General features: G+C 37.9%; 1 protein-coding gene across 2 annotated transcripts in view; it reads left to right on the top strand.

Annotated features, from left to right (window-relative positions):
• Window positions 1-17,718, top strand: part of ankrd27 (ankyrin repeat domain 27 (VPS9 domain)) — a 37,813-nt gene that overhangs the window by 14,377 nt on the left and 5,718 nt on the right. The window contains exons 11-23 of one of the 2 annotated variants that reach the window (XM_058767391.1): window positions 2,325-2,403; window positions 2,532-2,664; window positions 5,039-5,119; window positions 7,029-7,153; window positions 7,912-7,994; window positions 8,393-8,508; window positions 8,696-8,788; window positions 10,036-10,233; window positions 10,349-10,408; window positions 10,685-10,804; window positions 11,134-11,178; window positions 11,332-11,451; window positions 12,594-12,788. In XM_058767391.1, coding sequence (XP_058623374.1) covers window positions 2,325-2,403; window positions 2,532-2,664; window positions 5,039-5,119; window positions 7,029-7,153; window positions 7,912-7,994; window positions 8,393-8,508; window positions 8,696-8,788; window positions 10,036-10,233; window positions 10,349-10,408; window positions 10,685-10,804; window positions 11,134-11,178; window positions 11,332-11,451; window positions 12,594-12,788 — 1,448 coding nt within the window. Of the gene's footprint in view, window positions 1-2,321; window positions 2,404-2,531; window positions 2,665-5,038; window positions 5,120-7,028; window positions 7,154-7,911; window positions 7,995-8,392; window positions 8,509-8,695; window positions 8,789-10,035; window positions 10,234-10,348; window positions 10,409-10,684; window positions 10,805-11,133; window positions 11,179-11,331; window positions 11,452-12,593; window positions 12,789-17,718 lie in introns of both variants that reach the window. The other variant, XM_058767390.1, reaches the window with a different exon arrangement.

Genomic DNA, 17,718 nt, shown 5'->3' with positions numbered 1-17,718 from the left:
AAGCGCTATATAAATAAAGGTGACTTGACTTGACTTGTAATAGCTGCAGTATGTGGTTTTGCATTGTCCTGCTGAAATGCACGTCATCTGGAGGGGAGCATATGTTGCTCTAAAACCTTTTATATACCTTTCAGCATTCATAGTGCCTTCCAAAACATGCAAGCTGCCCATACCATATGCACTTATGCACCCCCATACCATCAGAGATGCCGGCTTTTGAACTGAACGCTGATAACAGCCAGGAGGACACGGTGTCTGTGATTTACAACAAGAATGTCAAATTTGAACTCGTCTGACCATAGAACACTTTTCCACTTTGAAACAGTCCATTTTAAATGAGCCTTGGCTCACAGGACACGACGGCGCTTCTGGACCATGCTCACATATGGCTTCCTTTTTGCATGATAGAGCTTTAGTTGTCATCTGCAGATGGCACGGCGGATTGTGTTTACCGACAGTGGTTTCTGGAAGTATTCCTGGGCCCATTTAGTAATGTCAATGACAGAATCATGCCAATGAGTAATGCAGTGTCATCTGAGGGCATCCAACAGAGGTCTTCGGCCTTTTCCCTTACGCACAGAGATTTCTCCAATTTCTATGAAACTTTGATCATGTTATGCACTGTAGATGATGAGATTTGCAAAGCCTTTGCATTTTGACATTGGGGAATGTTGTTGTTAAGGTGTTCCACAATCTTTTTACACACTCTTTCACAGATTGGAGAGCCTCTGCCCATCTTTACTTCTTAGAGACTCCACCTCTCTAAGACATCCCTTTTACGTTACAGACCTGATGTCAATTAACTTAATTAGTTGCTAGATGTTCTCCCAGCCGAATCTTTTCAAAATGTCTTGCTTTTTCAGCCCTTTGTTGCCCCCGTACAAACTTTTTTTGAAACCTGTAGGAGGCATCAAATTTGAAATGAGCTCATTTAGTGGATAAAAGTTTAAAATTTCTCAGTTTAAACATTTGTAATGTTATCTATGTTCTATTGTGAATAAAATATTGGCTCATGTGATTTGAAAGTCTTTTAGATTTCATTTTATTCAAATTTAAAAAAAAACTCCCAACATTTCCAGAATTCGAGTCGTGCATACACAATGTTTCCCCTGCCATTATAATAGGGGGGACAACATCTTCAGAACTGTTCTGAGAATCACTTCATGAGCATTTGACCGTTTCATTTGAGTAAAACTATCCTCATATCATATACACACAGAAATGTAAAGGTATTCACGGCAGCCCGTCAAAATAAAAGTTTGGTTTAACTTGAAGACACTGTGGCAGAAATATATTACTATTGTTCAGTAGAATGTACGTAATGGGTTACTACTACTAAAATTATTAAAACCTTATTTTTAATTAATAATCATACAATATTCCTTCAGTGTTTTAATTGTAATATCAAATCCCCTTTATTTTTCAAAAAATTAATTAGTTTAATTTTCATTAATTAAAAGATTAAATTAATGTTTTATGCCTTAAAAATGTAAATACACAACACAGAATTTCTGAGGGGGGAAATCATCAGGCTATTGTAAGAAAAAATGTAACTTGTTTTTATACTTTCAAATAATTAGACATGCTAAAACACAGAATTTGGTAACAATAAAACAAAGTTGGAAAAAATAAAACATTGCTATGGGCCCTAAACATGTAATTTTTGTTAACCTTTTAATAAATTGATGTTAAATTGTTTAAGTTTCATGATTTTAATTAATTAGACATGCTTTTTGATTAATAAAATGTAATTTAACCATTAAAAAGGAGTCCAGAAAGCCTTAACCTAGGGGAAACACTACATACATACATACATGCATTGTGAGAGATTCATCCATAGAGATAGAACCAAAAATGGCAGCTTGCACAGGATTTGTTTGTTTTCACTTTTTGATTCATTTTTTAAACATTCAGTGTGCAACAAAATTGTTAGAATTGTTAGATGCTCAAACAATAAAGTATTAGTGTCCTTCATTAATTAAACTAAAACAACTGGAAAACAAAAAAACAAAAATAGTTTTTTTGGTTAGAATTGCAATCTGTTATTTATTTATTCTGAAGCAGAATATACAGTGCAGTTGTGCTTAATCGCATGTTACTTAAATGCTGCCACAAAACTTTGAATAAACTGAAGATGAAAATCTTGCATATTTCCCCAAACCCAGCATCTATTTCTTCCCATGAAGCACTCACTGTAGCATTGCAGTTTGGTGGACTGAACACTCAGATTGACAGTTTCTGAAAAGCTCTTGTGATGTGTGTGCATTATGTAGCAGACACTCAGCTCATCACAGTGATTTAACCGTCTGTGTGTCTTTCAGCAGTGAGCATTGAGGCCGTGTGTGCTGATGATCTCCTGCTAGTCATTCTCTATCTGCTAATCAAAACAGAAATCCCTAACTGGTGAGTCGTGTGCTGTGTTGTCTGCAGCACAGTTACAAGAGCAGTGACTTGTTAATTATAAATCTTTAACGGTCTGTTGAGAGCTTCATTGTGTATGCAGAATGCTAATATTCTGATATTTTCTTCAGGATGGCGAATCTGAGTTACATAAAGAACTTCCGCTTCCGTAAGTCCAGTAAGGATGAGCTGAGTTACTGTCTCACGTCGTTTGAGGCTGCGGTGGAGTACATCAGCCAGGGAAACCTCACCCAGAGCGCTCTGGTAAGAGATACGGCTGCGGTAACAATCGTTGAGAGTGAGACAGTCACGTTTTGGTTCAGGTTCTATTAGTGATGATAATCCAACAACTAGTGGACTGAATCCTCCTCAGAATACTGCAACGAGGTTAAAGGAACAACGATAACACTTTATTTTAAGGTGTTCTTGTTACATATTACATGTACTTACTATTATAATAACAATAAATTATGCATAATTGCATGCAAGTAAACCCTAAACCAAACCTTAATCCGAACCCCGACTATATAGTAAGTACATGTAGTTCATTAATATTACTCAGTACTTAAATGCATAGTTACATTCTAACAAGGACACCTTAAAATAAAGTGTAACTGGAACAAAAGAGAGCTTTAGCAGGATGTGCACCCTGCTCTTTTCCTTGTAATACAAGTAGGAGTGGCCAATATACCAGCAGACACAATAAACCAGTCGATATTTGTTAACCTATAGATTTTTTTGATTATCGTCTCAGTCTTAGTTGAGCTCAATGTAGGGCTGGGCGATTAATCGAAAAGAAATCGAAATGGAAATTCAGAAACTCTAACCGACGTAATTGTCCCATGTTGGTTATTTCGTTTTTTTATCCTATTAATATGGGGGGAAATATGAGGGCAAATAAAAAAAATATATAAAAAAATAAAATAATCGTAACCAAGGTGAAGTGTTTCAAATCAGTTTTAATTGTAGGCCATATCTCCCAGCCCTAGCTCAATGTGAAGTTGTAGCTCTGCTCCCTCACAAAACGTTATCGTTTACATGTGTTTTTTAAAGTTGTGTGGTTTAAAAACTATTTTAAACCATTCAAGTGCAATAAGCCGTGAAAAATAACTCAATTTGGTAGTCGCATCAAATAGTGATGCAATCAAATAGCAACCTGCGTAGAGTGAGAAGCGCGCACTCTTTATAATACAGCAAACACGTCTGCAGTGTGGAAGCATTTAAATCTGTCCGAGAAAGACGCAAAAATCATAACAAGCACCGACAGCGAAAGACTGTTTAGTGCTGCATCGCATGTCTTGGATGAGAAGAGGAGGGTGGTTGTTGCTGGTTACTGTATGATGATTGAAATTGTGAAATGGCCTCAAACTGCAGAACGTTATGTACAGCGCTGCACTGACAGTACTATCTGCTTGTTTGCCAGGGTTCAAAGCGCGAAGAAAATCTGTGCTGAAACGGTGTTACACGTCAGTTGCTCTGAAACATTTGTCTGAATTTTTACAAGGCATGTGACAGTGTGATACGTCGACAAACATCTTCCCAAATTTGTAATGAGAATCATTTATAAATCTACTGTTGTCAACAAAAAGAAGCGCTGAGTTCTTCGTGCGGGTTTCTGCCAAAATAAAAGCTCAGAAAAAAGTAAGAACTCCATCAACATTCATAAATGTTAGTATTATAATTTTACTGTTGTTCTTTAAAATAATAAGACGATTATAATGATAATAATAATTACAACAGCTCTATGAATACATTTATTATAACATTCACACATAGAGATTTGTAATGTTTTCTGTTGTAAAGTCTCTTCTGCTCAGCAAGGCTGCATTTATAGTAAAAATAGTAAAATAGTTTTTTACTGTATAGTAAAAAAAATACATGCCTTATTCAAGAAGAGGGTCTCAAAAATGGCCATAAACTATTATTTAACTAACTTACTAATTTTAGGTTAAATTATGCTTTATTGTATAATTTATTTATTGTATAATATCTGCTAGAATGTAAAAAAAAAAAAACGTTCATTGTTAAATATTTTGAAATTGTTGTTTTGTAATTGATTTTTTTAAAAAGCACATTTTGGCTGTTTAATTTATGCAATGGTGGAAAAAAATGGAAAAAACACAAATCCGTTTTCGGCCTTCGGTTCAGCTTCGGCCAAGAATTTTCACTTCGGTGCATTCCTAGTTTAAATAGTATCAAAATTGAAATGAATAGTATTGTTATTGTTAAAATTACTCATGCTTTGATATTATTATAAAATATATATATATTTATAATATTTATCATTTTAATTGTTATCGAGCAATTGGTTTGAAGTCCTGTGATAAACCACAGCAGGGTTTGAACATTTAGTCCAATATTTGTCCAATAGGCTTAAAGAAAGGTGCCTAATCTCAGAAATGCTGTGGCAATTTCTTAGAAACTGAACCTGATTTATAAAGCCACTAGTAGTTTGTTTTCGTTTATAGTGTGTAAGCAGAGCTTCTCAGCTGTGAAAAGTGGCTTTGTAGACCACGTGGTCATGAGAAAATGTCCCAGTGCATTCGATAGTCACATGCATTCAAGATTATGTGAACTGACACATACTTCACACACCTCCCATAGCTGCATGTTTGTGAATGTGCGCTGTGTTCCGCAGGGGTCAGGAGATCGACTGTCCTTCAGCCAGAAGGTGGACCTGCTGTCCCAGAATGCTACATCTATAGACCAGCTGTTTGAGGTGAGACCGCTATAATGCCTGCCCTCTTTGTGAAACCAGTTTCAACTTTATTGGCCACTTCCTGTGAACACCACAGGAAGAAATATTATATTTAGTACTCCTAGTAAGAGCTTTCCTGCAAAACCAAAAACTGTTTCTCGTAATTGATAACTGAGATATCATAGCCTTATTTGAGCCTTATTTTTGACTGCCGCAAGAACAGGAAGTAAAACCTTATATTAGTTAAGACGAACAAAATATACAGGTGCATCTCAATAAATTAGAATGTCGTGGAAAAGTTCATTTATTTCAGTAATTCAACTCGAATTGTGAAACTCGTGTATTAAATGAATTCAATGCACATAGACTGAAGTAGTTTAAGTCTTTGTTTTTTTTAATTGTGATGATTTTGGCTCACATTTAACAAAAACCCACCAATTCACAACAAATTAGAATACTTCATAAGACCAATAAAAAAAAAAAAACATTTTTAGTGAATTGTTGGCATTCTGGAAAGTATGTTAATTTACTGTATATGTACTCAATAGTTGGTAGGGGCTCATTTTGCTTTAATTACTGCCTCAATTCGGCGTGGCATGTTGGTGATCAGTTTGTGGCACTGCTGAGGTGGTATGGAAGCCCAGGTTTCTTTGACAGTGACCTCCTGCATTTTTTTGGTCTCTTATTTCTCGTTTTCCTCTTGACAATACCCCATAGATTCTCTATCGGGTTCAGGTCTGGTGAGAGCACACCAACACCATGGTCATTTAACCAACCTTTGGTGCTTTTGGCAGTGTGGGCAGGTGCCAAGTCCTGCTGGAAAATGAAATCAGCATCTTTAAAAAGCTGGTCAGTAGAAGGAAGCATGAAGTGCTCCAAAATTTCTTGGTAAACAGGTGCAGTGACTTTGGTTTTCAAAAAGCACAATGGACCAAAACCAGCAGATGACATTGCACCCCAAATCATCACATACTGTGGAAACTTAACACTGGACTTCAAGCAACTTGGGCTATGAGCTTCTCCACCCTTCCTACAGACTCTAGGACCTTGGTTTCCAAATGAAATACAAAACTTGCTCTCATCTGAAAAGAGGACTTTGGACCACTGGGCAACAGTCCAGTTCTTCTTCTCCTTAGCCCAGGTAAGACACCTCTGACGTTGTCTGTGGTTCAGGAGTGGCTTAACAAGAGGAATACGACAACTGCCTTGACCCCAGCCTCAGTCCATTCCTTGTGAAGTTCACCCAAATTCTTGACTCGATTTTGCTTGACAATCCTCATAAGGCTGCGGTTCTCTCGGTTGGTTGTGCATCTTTTTCTTCCACACTTTTTCCTTCCACTCAACTTTCTGTTAACATGCTTGGATACAGCACTCTGTGAACAGCCAGCTTCTTTGGCAATGAATGCTTGTGGCTTACCCTCCTTATGAAGGGTGTCAATGATTGTCTTCAGGACAACTGTCAGATCAGCAGTCTTCCCCATGATTGTGTAGCCTAGTGAACCAAACTGAGAGACCAGTTTGAAGACTCAGGAAACCTTTGCAGGTGTTTTGAGTTGATTAGCTGATTGGCGTGTCACCATATTATAATTTGTTGAGATAGTGAATTGGTGGGTTTTTGTTAAATGTGAGCCAAAATCATCACAATTAAAAGAACCAAAGACTTAAACTACTTCAGTCTGTGTGCATTGAATTTATTTAATACACGAGTTTCACAATTCGAGTTGAATTACTGAAATAAATGAACTTTTCCACGACATTCTAATTTATTTAGTATATGTATATGTGTATATATGTATATGCACATTCTAATTGCACCTGTATATGTATATATATGTGTGTGTGTGTGTGTGTATGTATGCATGTATATTTTATACAATGTTGAATAAGATGAATTGATACTACGTATGTGTGTGTGTGTGTGTATGGGCAGCACATTGTGAGTGGAAATGAGGCTGAGGTGAAGCGTTTGCTGAGCGAGAGTGAGAATGAGGACGACGGGAGGAAGTTATGTCACCCACTCTGTTCCTGTGACGCCTGTGACCGCCACATCTCAGGGTCAGTGCTGACAAACATTATATACATCATCCACACAATAAATGCAGAGGAGTTTTTAAAATGATCTGGGTCCCACTTTATATTAGGTGTCTATTAGGCATCTTAGGTGAATACTATGTACCTAATAATAAAATAATGAATTGTTAGGTATAATGTACCTATTGTGTTCACGTTAAATTGCAAAACACTTTCGCTGCTATTGAGGGGGGATACGGTTAAGATTAGGGACAGGTTTGGTGGTATGGTTAGGTTTAAGGGGCGGAGGTAGGGTCAACAGTATAATTAGAGATTTAACTACAAAAAATAATAATAATTACAGATGTAATTACTGGATGCTATTTTCAAATGTAAAAACATGTAAGTGTGTTGTATCTAATGATCAATTTAAATGTAAGTACATAGTAGTAAAGGACACTTAATATAAAGTGGGTCCGTGGTCTGAAATGTTGCATTAATTTATTTTAGACAGCACTTACCTGTTCTTCATACAAGCCATTTTATTAAATAAATAAAAGACTTGAAATCGTATAAACTATTTATTTTTTTATGTTTTATTTTTTTTTTGCGCTACAATCTTTATCACAACTGTCTGTCTCTTCAACTTTACCATCGAATTCGGTTTGATACAGTAATACCAATGGTGTGTTGGGCTGATAACCACCACAGGCTGACCATATTAGAAAACATGCGGTTTGAATGTAGGCCTACTTTCCTCAGTATTTATTAAAGTATTGCTTTGCTTGTCTGTCTTGGTTTAGGAGGTTAAACGACCCGTCCATAGTCACTCCATTCTCTCGGGATGACCAAGGCTATACTCCTCTACATGTTGCTGCTATTTGTGGTGAGCATTGACTTAATTTAGTTTAGTTTTTTGTTTGTTTATTTTGTTTTGGGGTTTTGTTTGGTTTATTTGGGGTTTTGTATTGTCTTTTTTTGTTTAGTTTTTGTTTATATAAATATATATTTTATTGTTTACTACTTTATTTGGTTTATGTTTGGTTTTTGTTTTACTTTGTTTTTGTTCAGTTTGTTTACTTTTTCCGGTTTTGGTTTGTTTTGTTTTATTAGGGTTTTGTTTTTGGTTTTTCTCCACATCATATCTGGTATTTTATAATGGGTTAGATTTTGTTGTATTTTTTTTTTTTTTTTAAAAAAAACGCTACCTTATGAATCTGTAGCTTTAACAAAGTTGACGAATAAATGGTGTGGCTTGTTTTCCTGTGTTGTGCTTGTGATCAGGTCAGTCCCTGCTGATTGATTTGCTGGTGTCAAAGGGAGCTGTGGTGAACGCCACCGATTATCATGCACTCACACCGCTGCACCTCTCCTGCCAGAAGGGCTTCCAGGGAGTCACGGTCAGAACTTAACCTCGCTCATGCTAATTATGATGTTGTAGATTTGTAGCTGTGATGGACAGAGTTACAAAACTGTGCAACTAGTTTCTAATATCCAACATCACTCGCATTACTCGCATAATTAAAATGAATCTTATCACAGTGTCCCTCGTTTGTTGTTTCATTGATCTTCTGTTTGCTCTTGTAGCTGCTGCTTTTGCATTATAAGGCAAACACAGATGCTCAGGATAACAATGGAAACACCCCTCTACACCTGGCCTGCATGTACGGGCATGAAGATGTAAGTTATTTTTCTTTCTTTCTTTCCTATGATTTAGGTATAAAATACAGAAATACTCATAATCAAACGATCTGTTTAACAGACAAAGCAATAGTGATCACGTAATGAAAACAGATGAAAACATTACTGTCGGATCAAGTATAGTTGGCACAGCATCTCCTTTTAGTTTCAGTCTATCTGAAAATCCCGTGTCGAATTGTGCCTTGTTTAGAAACGAATCCGCGGTAAAATGTGAACAAAGGGTCGAGTTCTTACTGACGCGGTCTGGATCTTCATTCAAATGTCAGTTCACTGGAAATTTTAAATTAGCCCGTGATTTACTCACCCTTAAAGGTGCAGTAGGTGGTTGTCTTCAGAAACAGCACCCTGTTTGCGCAGACAGGATACATCATCAGCGCGTTCACGTACGCTATTACAGACAGAGCGAGAGAATGGCAGACAAACATCAACAACCCGATCTTCCTTCCTGGTATTGTAGTACTTTTACTAACTGTGCTATAAAGCTTTCTCACCGGTGAATGATACATGATGTAGCCCAGCAGTTCAATTCCAGTCCTTGTGCCCTCCGTTCAGGGGACGTGGCTTTGGACGGCGATTGCAGGGAGTGTGGGATGTTCGTATTCAGTGCTATCAGGCTAAAGTTTCCAAGATCTCCTACTGCACCTGTAAGGCATCCTTATGTGTATATGACTATCTTCTATCAGATGAATCCAATCGGATTTTATTAAAAATTGTCCTGGCTCTTTCACGCTTTATAATGGCAATGGGCGGGTGTTTTTGTTTAACAGTCCAAAAGAAGCAATGTAGAATCAGTGGGTGGTGCTAAACAGGCAGCAATTTAGAATCAGTGGGCGGGCTAAACAGGCTGCAATGTAGATCAGTTGGCGGGGCTAAACAGGCTGCAATGTAGATCAGTGGGCGGGCTAAACAGGCTGCAATGTAGATCAGTGGGCGGGCTAAACAGGCTGCAATGTAGAATAAGTGGGCGGGGCTAAACAGGCAGCAATGTTGGCTGCTTTCCAGTCCTTTTTTTTTTATGCCCTTCACTTCACCCTTCACTCTTATATGTCAAAAGATCAAGGGAATTTTGGTTTCTCAGTTCATGACCCCTTTGATAGAAGAAAATACACTTGTAAACATTTAGCTTACAAGTGGGTTATTTTGCATCTTAAAAATTGTTACTGTGATGGACTGTAGAGATGTATGTAATGTCGATGTTTCGTTCTTGATGTGAATGTGTGTCTCAGTGTGTGAAGGCGCTGCTGTATTTCGACCTCCACTCCTGTCGACTGAACGTCCAGAACGATAAGGGAGACACGCCACTGCACATCGCAGCTCGCTGGGGTTACGAGGGCATCATGGAGGTGCTCTTGGAGAATGGAGCTTCAACCCTCATCCACAACAAAGCCAAGGAGACTCCATTACACTGTGCCCTCAACTCCAAGGTTAGAGTTACATGCCTTTAACGGCATCTCACACCTACAATCATGGAGCAAACTGTTCGTTTTACTGTCAGCAAGAAATAATTTTGTGAATGATGTTGTATTATCTGTGTTGTAGATTCTGTCATTGTTGGAGCGCAGACACAATGACTCCAGTAAAAGGGAAAGTGGATTTGAGGTGAGTTTAAAATGTCTTGTTCAAATATATTGTCAGTTAGATTAATTTCTCTTGATCAGGAGTTCCCAAACTTTTTTTGTCTGCCAAACCCCTTAGATGTAATATATCTATGTCTCAACCGTTGAACCCATTCTGACAAGTTGCAAAACGTCTTGAGCAACAGAGAAAGGCAAATACTGTACTGGACTATTTTGTGCTGACCTGGAGAATCTTTACAGAGAAAGTATTTTAGCAGCAGACCTTTTGATAGACTGTAGTCTCCATTTCTTTTTTCAGTCTCCGAGTCGCTCTCCTCTGCCGTCTGACTGCAGCAGCAGGCATTCATCTATGTCCAGCATGTCTTCACTGAGTGTTGAGGCCACACCGCCGGAGACCGAACGCACCCGACACAAAGAGGTACAGCAGCACCATCTGGAGGACAGATCACAGCATTACACTTCTCCTCTTACAAGACAAGATGAGATCAAATAAGCCCTTATTGAGCAAAATTAAGCACCAAAATACAATACTAATATTTATGTCTTAAATTTTTCAAGCGTTCAAACTCTCAAGCTTTGCTCAGACGGAAATTCAGCACCAAAAATAACTAAAAATGAAAGTTAAAATTGTCATTTTATCATCATATAATCACTTAACAATTAATGTGCCTGGAGAAAATTGTTGTAATTTTTACTTGCAGACACCCAGCTATGTTATGTTTTCTCTTTCCTGTGTTTGGTGAACAGGTGGAGAAGTTGTTGAGAGCCGTGGCTGATGGAGATGTGCAGATGGTGAGCTCATTTGAGCTCACATAAACCTTGTTAAAGAGCATTCTGTCTTGCTTTAATCTTGCTTTAATAATAATAATAATAATAACAACAACAACAACACAGAATGACAGTATTGTTTTTGTGTGTGTGTGTGTGTGTGTGTGTGTGTTTTAGGTGCGTTATCTTTTGGATTGGCTGGATGAGGAGCCGGAGGAAGAGGAAGATTCAGTGCCAGTTAAGACAGAGTTGTGCCATCCTCTGTGTCAGTGCCCCAGCTGTGAACCTGCACAGAAGGTCGGAACACACTCATTTAACACTTTTATACATTTTATGCAAATTAATAATTATGAATAAATAATAAATCAAAACAGTAGCCTTCAGGTTTTTTGTTTTTTGTTTTTTTTTAAATGACATTATATTATTACAATACTTATTATTACATTAATAAAATGTAGAACAAATACATTTTACACACTAAGTTCTCAACACAATTAATGTAATCGAAGAATGTTTTGGATTAGCACCCAGTAGGGCTGTCAAATAAAAATTTGAATTTCTAATATTTGTAGAATTTAAAATAAAAATCCACATTCAAATGCAAAAACGTTGCATATGAATGTTAGGTGTGCGTCAGGCAGCCTTATCAATGGCACACTAGATGCGATGACGATGTAAGTGTTTTGTTAGCCTATCCATCTGAACCCACTAGATGTGGCGCTGCTGCGTTGTTCATTCAAAATATTGCGTAAAAAGAGAACATCAATGCGGAGAAGATCTTGTTTACGGCCAAACCAAGCTGTTCACACAGAACAGAAGGACATCATCTATCACCGTTGCACTCATCTCGCACAAGGGAGCTGCATGTTTAGAAAGCCATGTAAAATTAATGCAAGTTCAACTTTTAAAAAACATGTCTCAAAACTTTATGGATTTTTTTTTTTTTCATCCCACAGCATCACATGTTTTAAATGAAAAAAAGTATTAGTTTTTGGTCCTTTGTATTAAACAAGGCACTATTAATTGTTTAAGCAACTTAAGTAATTATATTTGGTTTATAAACATTATTTAAACATTATGCACTTTTTTCAAAGATAGTTGTTATTTTATTGCTTTGAATAAAATGTGCATTAGTAATATTTTGCTCGATGCGCCCTCTTGTGGCCCAAGGAGAGAAGCCAAAAGCTTTTTTTTCCTCCCTAACTTAAATTATACCTTCTTAAAATTTGAATATAATTTGAATATTGATAATATTTATTATTACTAATATTAATATTATTGATAATATTGATTTAATTTGAATTTAGTTTTTCAGCCATTTTGACAGCCCTAGCGCCCAGGCAGTCAGTTTCTGATATAATCTACAAAAGTAGGTTAATAATCTAAAATGTATGAATTTAGAAGCATTTTGTGGTAATTGTGAGTCTGTGTGTGTACAGAAAGCAGCCCATCTGCAGCCGGACGGTGTGGGTGTGAACAGCAGTGCTGACGGCTTCACTCCACTCCATGTGGCGGCGCTGCACGGACACACAGCTCTAGTGTCTCTCTTCACCCGCCACGGTGCCAATATCAACGCCCGCAACAATCAGAGTGCCACCCCGCTTCACCTGGCCTGCCAGAACAGCCAAATACAGGTGCGCAAATCCTGACCAATCACAGACCACCTCTCATAAAAACATTACTGCTTTGAAACCAGTGCTTAAGCACTAGCTTTTTAATATCTAATAACTCATTGTGCACATTCATTTAAATTCAAATTCAAGTTTATTTCTAAAGCACTGAAAAAAACAACAACGTTGACCATAGTGCTGTACAAACAGTAACACAATGAGCAAGAGACAACATTTAAAAGGGATCATATCCATCTAAATGAATAGTATAGCAGAGACCTTAGAACAATCATAATACATTTTAAGTAAGATCAGAAAAACCCTATATAACACTAGCAACCTTCGCACTTATCTTAGATCGAACGCTATCATAAAAAGCTATGTTTTTAAATGGCTCTTAAACTGACCAAGTGTCGGTACGTCCCTAATATAAAGCGGCAAGCTGTTCCATAATTTAGGGGCGGCGACCACAAACGCACGATCCCCTCTAGATTTCAACTTAGACCGAGGAACAACAAGAAGTTTCTGTGATTGGGATCGTAAGGATCTCGTTGTCCTTTGTTCCTTGATTAGATCAGCAATATAAGAAGGAGCTAAACCGTGTAGCGATTTAAAAACAAATAATAAAATGTTATAGTTAATCCTAAAAGAAATGGGCAACCAATGCAATGCTTTTAACACCGGGGTAATGTGATCTAATTTACGTGCCTGTGAGCAATCTTGCAGATGCATTTTGGACCATCTGCAATCTGTCTAAAACTTTATTTTGAGTGCCATAATATAATGAATTGCAATAATCTAATCTCGAAATGATGAACGCATGAATAACTTTTTCCAGATCTTTCTGGGATAAAAAAGGTTTAATCTTAGAAGTCATCCTCAGTTTAAAAAACTTTTTCTGACGATTTCATTTATCTGCTTGTCAAATGTAAGTGCGCTATCAAAAATCATCCCCAAATTATTTACATGATATTTCCTAACTTGGCTCAAGGGACCCAACTTAGTTTGAGACGCATTATCAGGTTCAGAGGGACCAAAGACAATCAATTCCGTTTTCGATTCATTTAGGCTCAAAAAGTTCATAGACATCCATGCCTTGACATCATTAAGACAAGCCAGCAATCTTTCCATGGCAGTGTAATCACTTGACTTAAATGGTACATATAGTTGAGTATCGTCTGCGTAACAGTGAAAGGACACACAGTATTTACGCAGGATCGAACCTAAAGGGAGCATATAGAGTGAGAAGAGGAGCGGTGCTAAAACAGACCCTTGAGGAATACCACATGATAAAGGTGAGGAAGTTGATGTACACTCACCCAAACAAACAGAAAAACTTCTATTTAACAGATAGGACTTAAACCAGTTTAAGGCATTTCCAGAGATGCCTACCCAAGTTTCAAGTCGGGAAATGAGAATATGATGGTCAATTGTGTCAAACGCTGCTGTGAGGTCTAAAAGCAAAAGTGCAGTCATATCCCCTTGATCGGCTGCCAAACAAATGTCATTAAAAACCTTTAATAATACAGTTTCTGTGCTATGGTGCTTCTTAAAACCTGACTGAAACACTTCACAGATATCATTATCATCAAGAAATGACTCCAGTTGAATAAGGACACTTTTCTCTAAAATCTTAGCCAGAAATGGAAGTTTAGAGATTGGTCTATAATTGCAAAGAACGCTCTTATCCAGATTTTCTTTTTTCAACAAGGGCTGAACTACAGCGTGTTTGCAGTACTCGGGAACGATCCCTAGGAGTAAGCGTTTATTTATTATAGAAACTATATATGGACCAACCGAGCCGATAATTTGCCTTAACAAAGTTGTCGGAATAATGTCTTGGGGGGCAGATGTAGCTTTCAATTTAAAAATAATATCATTAAGAGTGAATATAGAGATAGGCTCAAGTTCAGATAGTATAGCAGGGGTCTCTGGTGCATTCAAAGGCACATATGCACACTGCTGAATATTATTTCGAACTTCTGATATTTGACTGACAAAAAAATTTAAAAAACTTTCACATAATTCTTCAGACGTATCGGCGGACACCTCTAATTTAGGGTTCAAAACAGAGTTAATCGTTGAGAAAAGAACTCGTGGATTTTGGTGATTTTTCTCAATAACATTTGCAAAATAGCTTGTTCTAGCAGATTTCACAGCCCGTTGAAATTTAGACAACGATTCTTTCAGGATTTCATAAGAGATTTGTAGTTTATCTTTCTTCCATTTCCGTCCACATCTTCTACAATCCCTTCTTAGGGACCTGATATATTCATTTAACCATGGAGCTGATTTGTGCTTTCTATGCACCTGCCTTAGAGGCGCCACTTGATCTAGTGTATCCAGGCAAACAGAATTAAAACTATTTACCGCCTCCTCCACGCTAAGGTAAGGTGATAAGAGGTCCATTTTTATATTCTGCAGAGAAGCCATAAAAGTTTCATTAAAATCCACATATGTAGTTGGCTTTATCGAACGAGCCAACCTCTTTATGACACAAGCTTTCTTCGGCTGACATCGAAGGAAGACCGTAAATAGAACAGGATTGTGATCAGCCACCAGGAGATCATCTATGATAATGTCACTGACTGATAAACCAAGTGATAGAATCAAATCCAGCGTGTGACCATAGGTATGAGTAGAACCATTAACCATTTGCTGAAGGCCAACAGAATCAATGAGATTTAAAAAATCCTTTGAAAAGGAGTTTGTCGGACAGCATATGTGTATGTTAAAGTCCGCTAATATTAATATTTTGTCATATCTCACGACAATGTCCATTAAAAACATAGACAACTCTGGAATAAAATTCTTATTAAATCCAGGTGGTCGATAGACAACAGCACATAGCACAGGAGCTGACAGCTGCAATTCAAAGACTTGGAGTTCAAAACTTGAGAAAACCTCAAATTTGAGTCTAGTGCAAATATAAGTATCCTTAAAAATAGAGGCCACACCACCTCCCCTTCCCGTTTCTCAGGGAGTATTAAAAACTGCAAAATTACTTGGCGCCACTTCTCCAAAAACAGACATATCCCCAGCGGTTAACCATGTTTCAGTGATAAATAAAAAATCTAAATTACGGGCTCTAATGAACTCATTTAAAATGAAAGTCTTGTTTCTCAATGAACGGACGTTAATCAGCGCCAACCTGATCGCTGGTCCCGTATCATCCACCAAGGCGTCGTGAAACTGCTGCGAGCCACAGGGTACAGGGCGAAGATTCTGTAAATGAACTCCATTCCAATGGAGATACAGGGTACGCTGAAGACAGGTCACCATGGGGCCTGCCGGTTCCACTGGCTGAACCCACCGCGGCATCACGTTCTCGGAGCGCCGACATAACACCCGGCCGCCACACCATCCCCATAGTAGCGCATCCACTGGACAAGGCGTTCTCGGAAGAGAGACCAGGTAGGCTTTAAGTTTCACCAACTTTCCTCCCCGCTTTCGCGATGGTGACGTTTCTTTTCCACAGGAGGCCAGGGCTCGTGTTTCAGCCAGGTGGGAATAATCAGCTGCGGCTTAGTAGTAGGGAGTTGCAGCTCACCTCTTCCTTCTTTAAAAAATTTCTCATACGAGCTTTGAATATTTAAAAGTGTATGGCGATCATAGATCAGTGCGCAGGTAGCATCATGTATAAACAGTGTTACTAAAACAGTCATAAAAAGCAACCAGGATAGAGCAGAGAGACGGCATGCCACGTACACCAGCGCCATCATTGTTTATCATCGTTTATATATGTGCACTTCAGTTAGAAAGTTTAAAAAGACTTTATCTAACTATCGATCTATATATCTATCTATCTATCTATCTATCTGTCTCTCTCTCTCTATATATATATATATATATATATGTATGTATGTGTGTGTGTGTATATATACAGTATATACAGTATCTCACAGAAATGAGTACACCCCTCACATTTTTGTAAATATTTTATTATATCTTTTCATGTGACAACACTGAAAATGACACTTCACTACAATGTAAAGTAGTGAGTGTACAGCTTGTATAACAGTGTAAATTTGCTGTCCCCTCAAAATAACTCAACACACAGCCATTAATGTCTAAACCACTGGCCACAAAAGTGAGTACACCCCTAAGTGAAAATGTCCAAACTGGGCCCAATTAGCCATTTTCTCTGCCCGGTGTCATGTGACTCGATAGTGTTACAAGGTCTCAGGTGTGAATGGGAAGCAGGTGTGTTAAATTTGGTGTTATCGCTCTCACTCTCTCATACTGGTCACTGGAAGTTCAACATGGCACCTCATGGCAAATAACTCTCTGAGGATCTGAAAAAAAGTTTCTCTACATAAAGATGGTGTAGGCTATAAGAAGATTGCCAAGACCCTGAAACTGAGCTGCAGCACGGTTGTTGAGTGCACGTGCATTTATTTAGTCGCAGATGACCACATCAAACGGGAGACTTTTCAGTTTCGCACACCACTCGCCAGACAAATAAGTGCAGAAACGGTACAGGTGACGAGGAGCTTCATCAGTAAACTGCGGTCAGATGAGATGTTGTCAGGCCATATATCAGTAAAAATGAATTTTCCTATCCTGTCAGCTGTTATACTGTGCTGGTAGCACGTGCTCTTCGGGTTACATGCACAAATGCGATGGCGTGCTGTATATCATTTCATATTAAGGCACAATTATATATATAAAGGTTGTGAGAAAACACGATGCGTGTCAGATCCGCGTCACGATCAGCAGCAGCTCTTGAAGTAATAGCAGCCAAAATAACCCATCCGCTGTGATGTCTGTTAATCAAAGAACAAAAGAAGAAGAAATCAATTACTTTTGTAGCTGTAAGGATTCATCTATATTTAATTTTAGAATTTTATTCAATTTCGGTATATTTTTACTTGCTGAAGGGCACAGGTAAATATGACATTTATTATAATGGGTTTATGTGAAGATAGTTTTTAAATTAACTTAAATTAGTTGT

This window comes from Onychostoma macrolepis, chromosome 25 (genome assembly GCF_012432095.1).
Source record: "Onychostoma macrolepis isolate SWU-2019 chromosome 25, ASM1243209v1, whole genome shotgun sequence".
In the NCBI taxonomy this organism is placed as follows: domain Eukaryota; kingdom Metazoa; phylum Chordata; class Actinopteri; order Cypriniformes; family Cyprinidae; genus Onychostoma; species Onychostoma macrolepis.
This window is presented reverse-complemented; position numbering and strand designations above follow the sequence as displayed.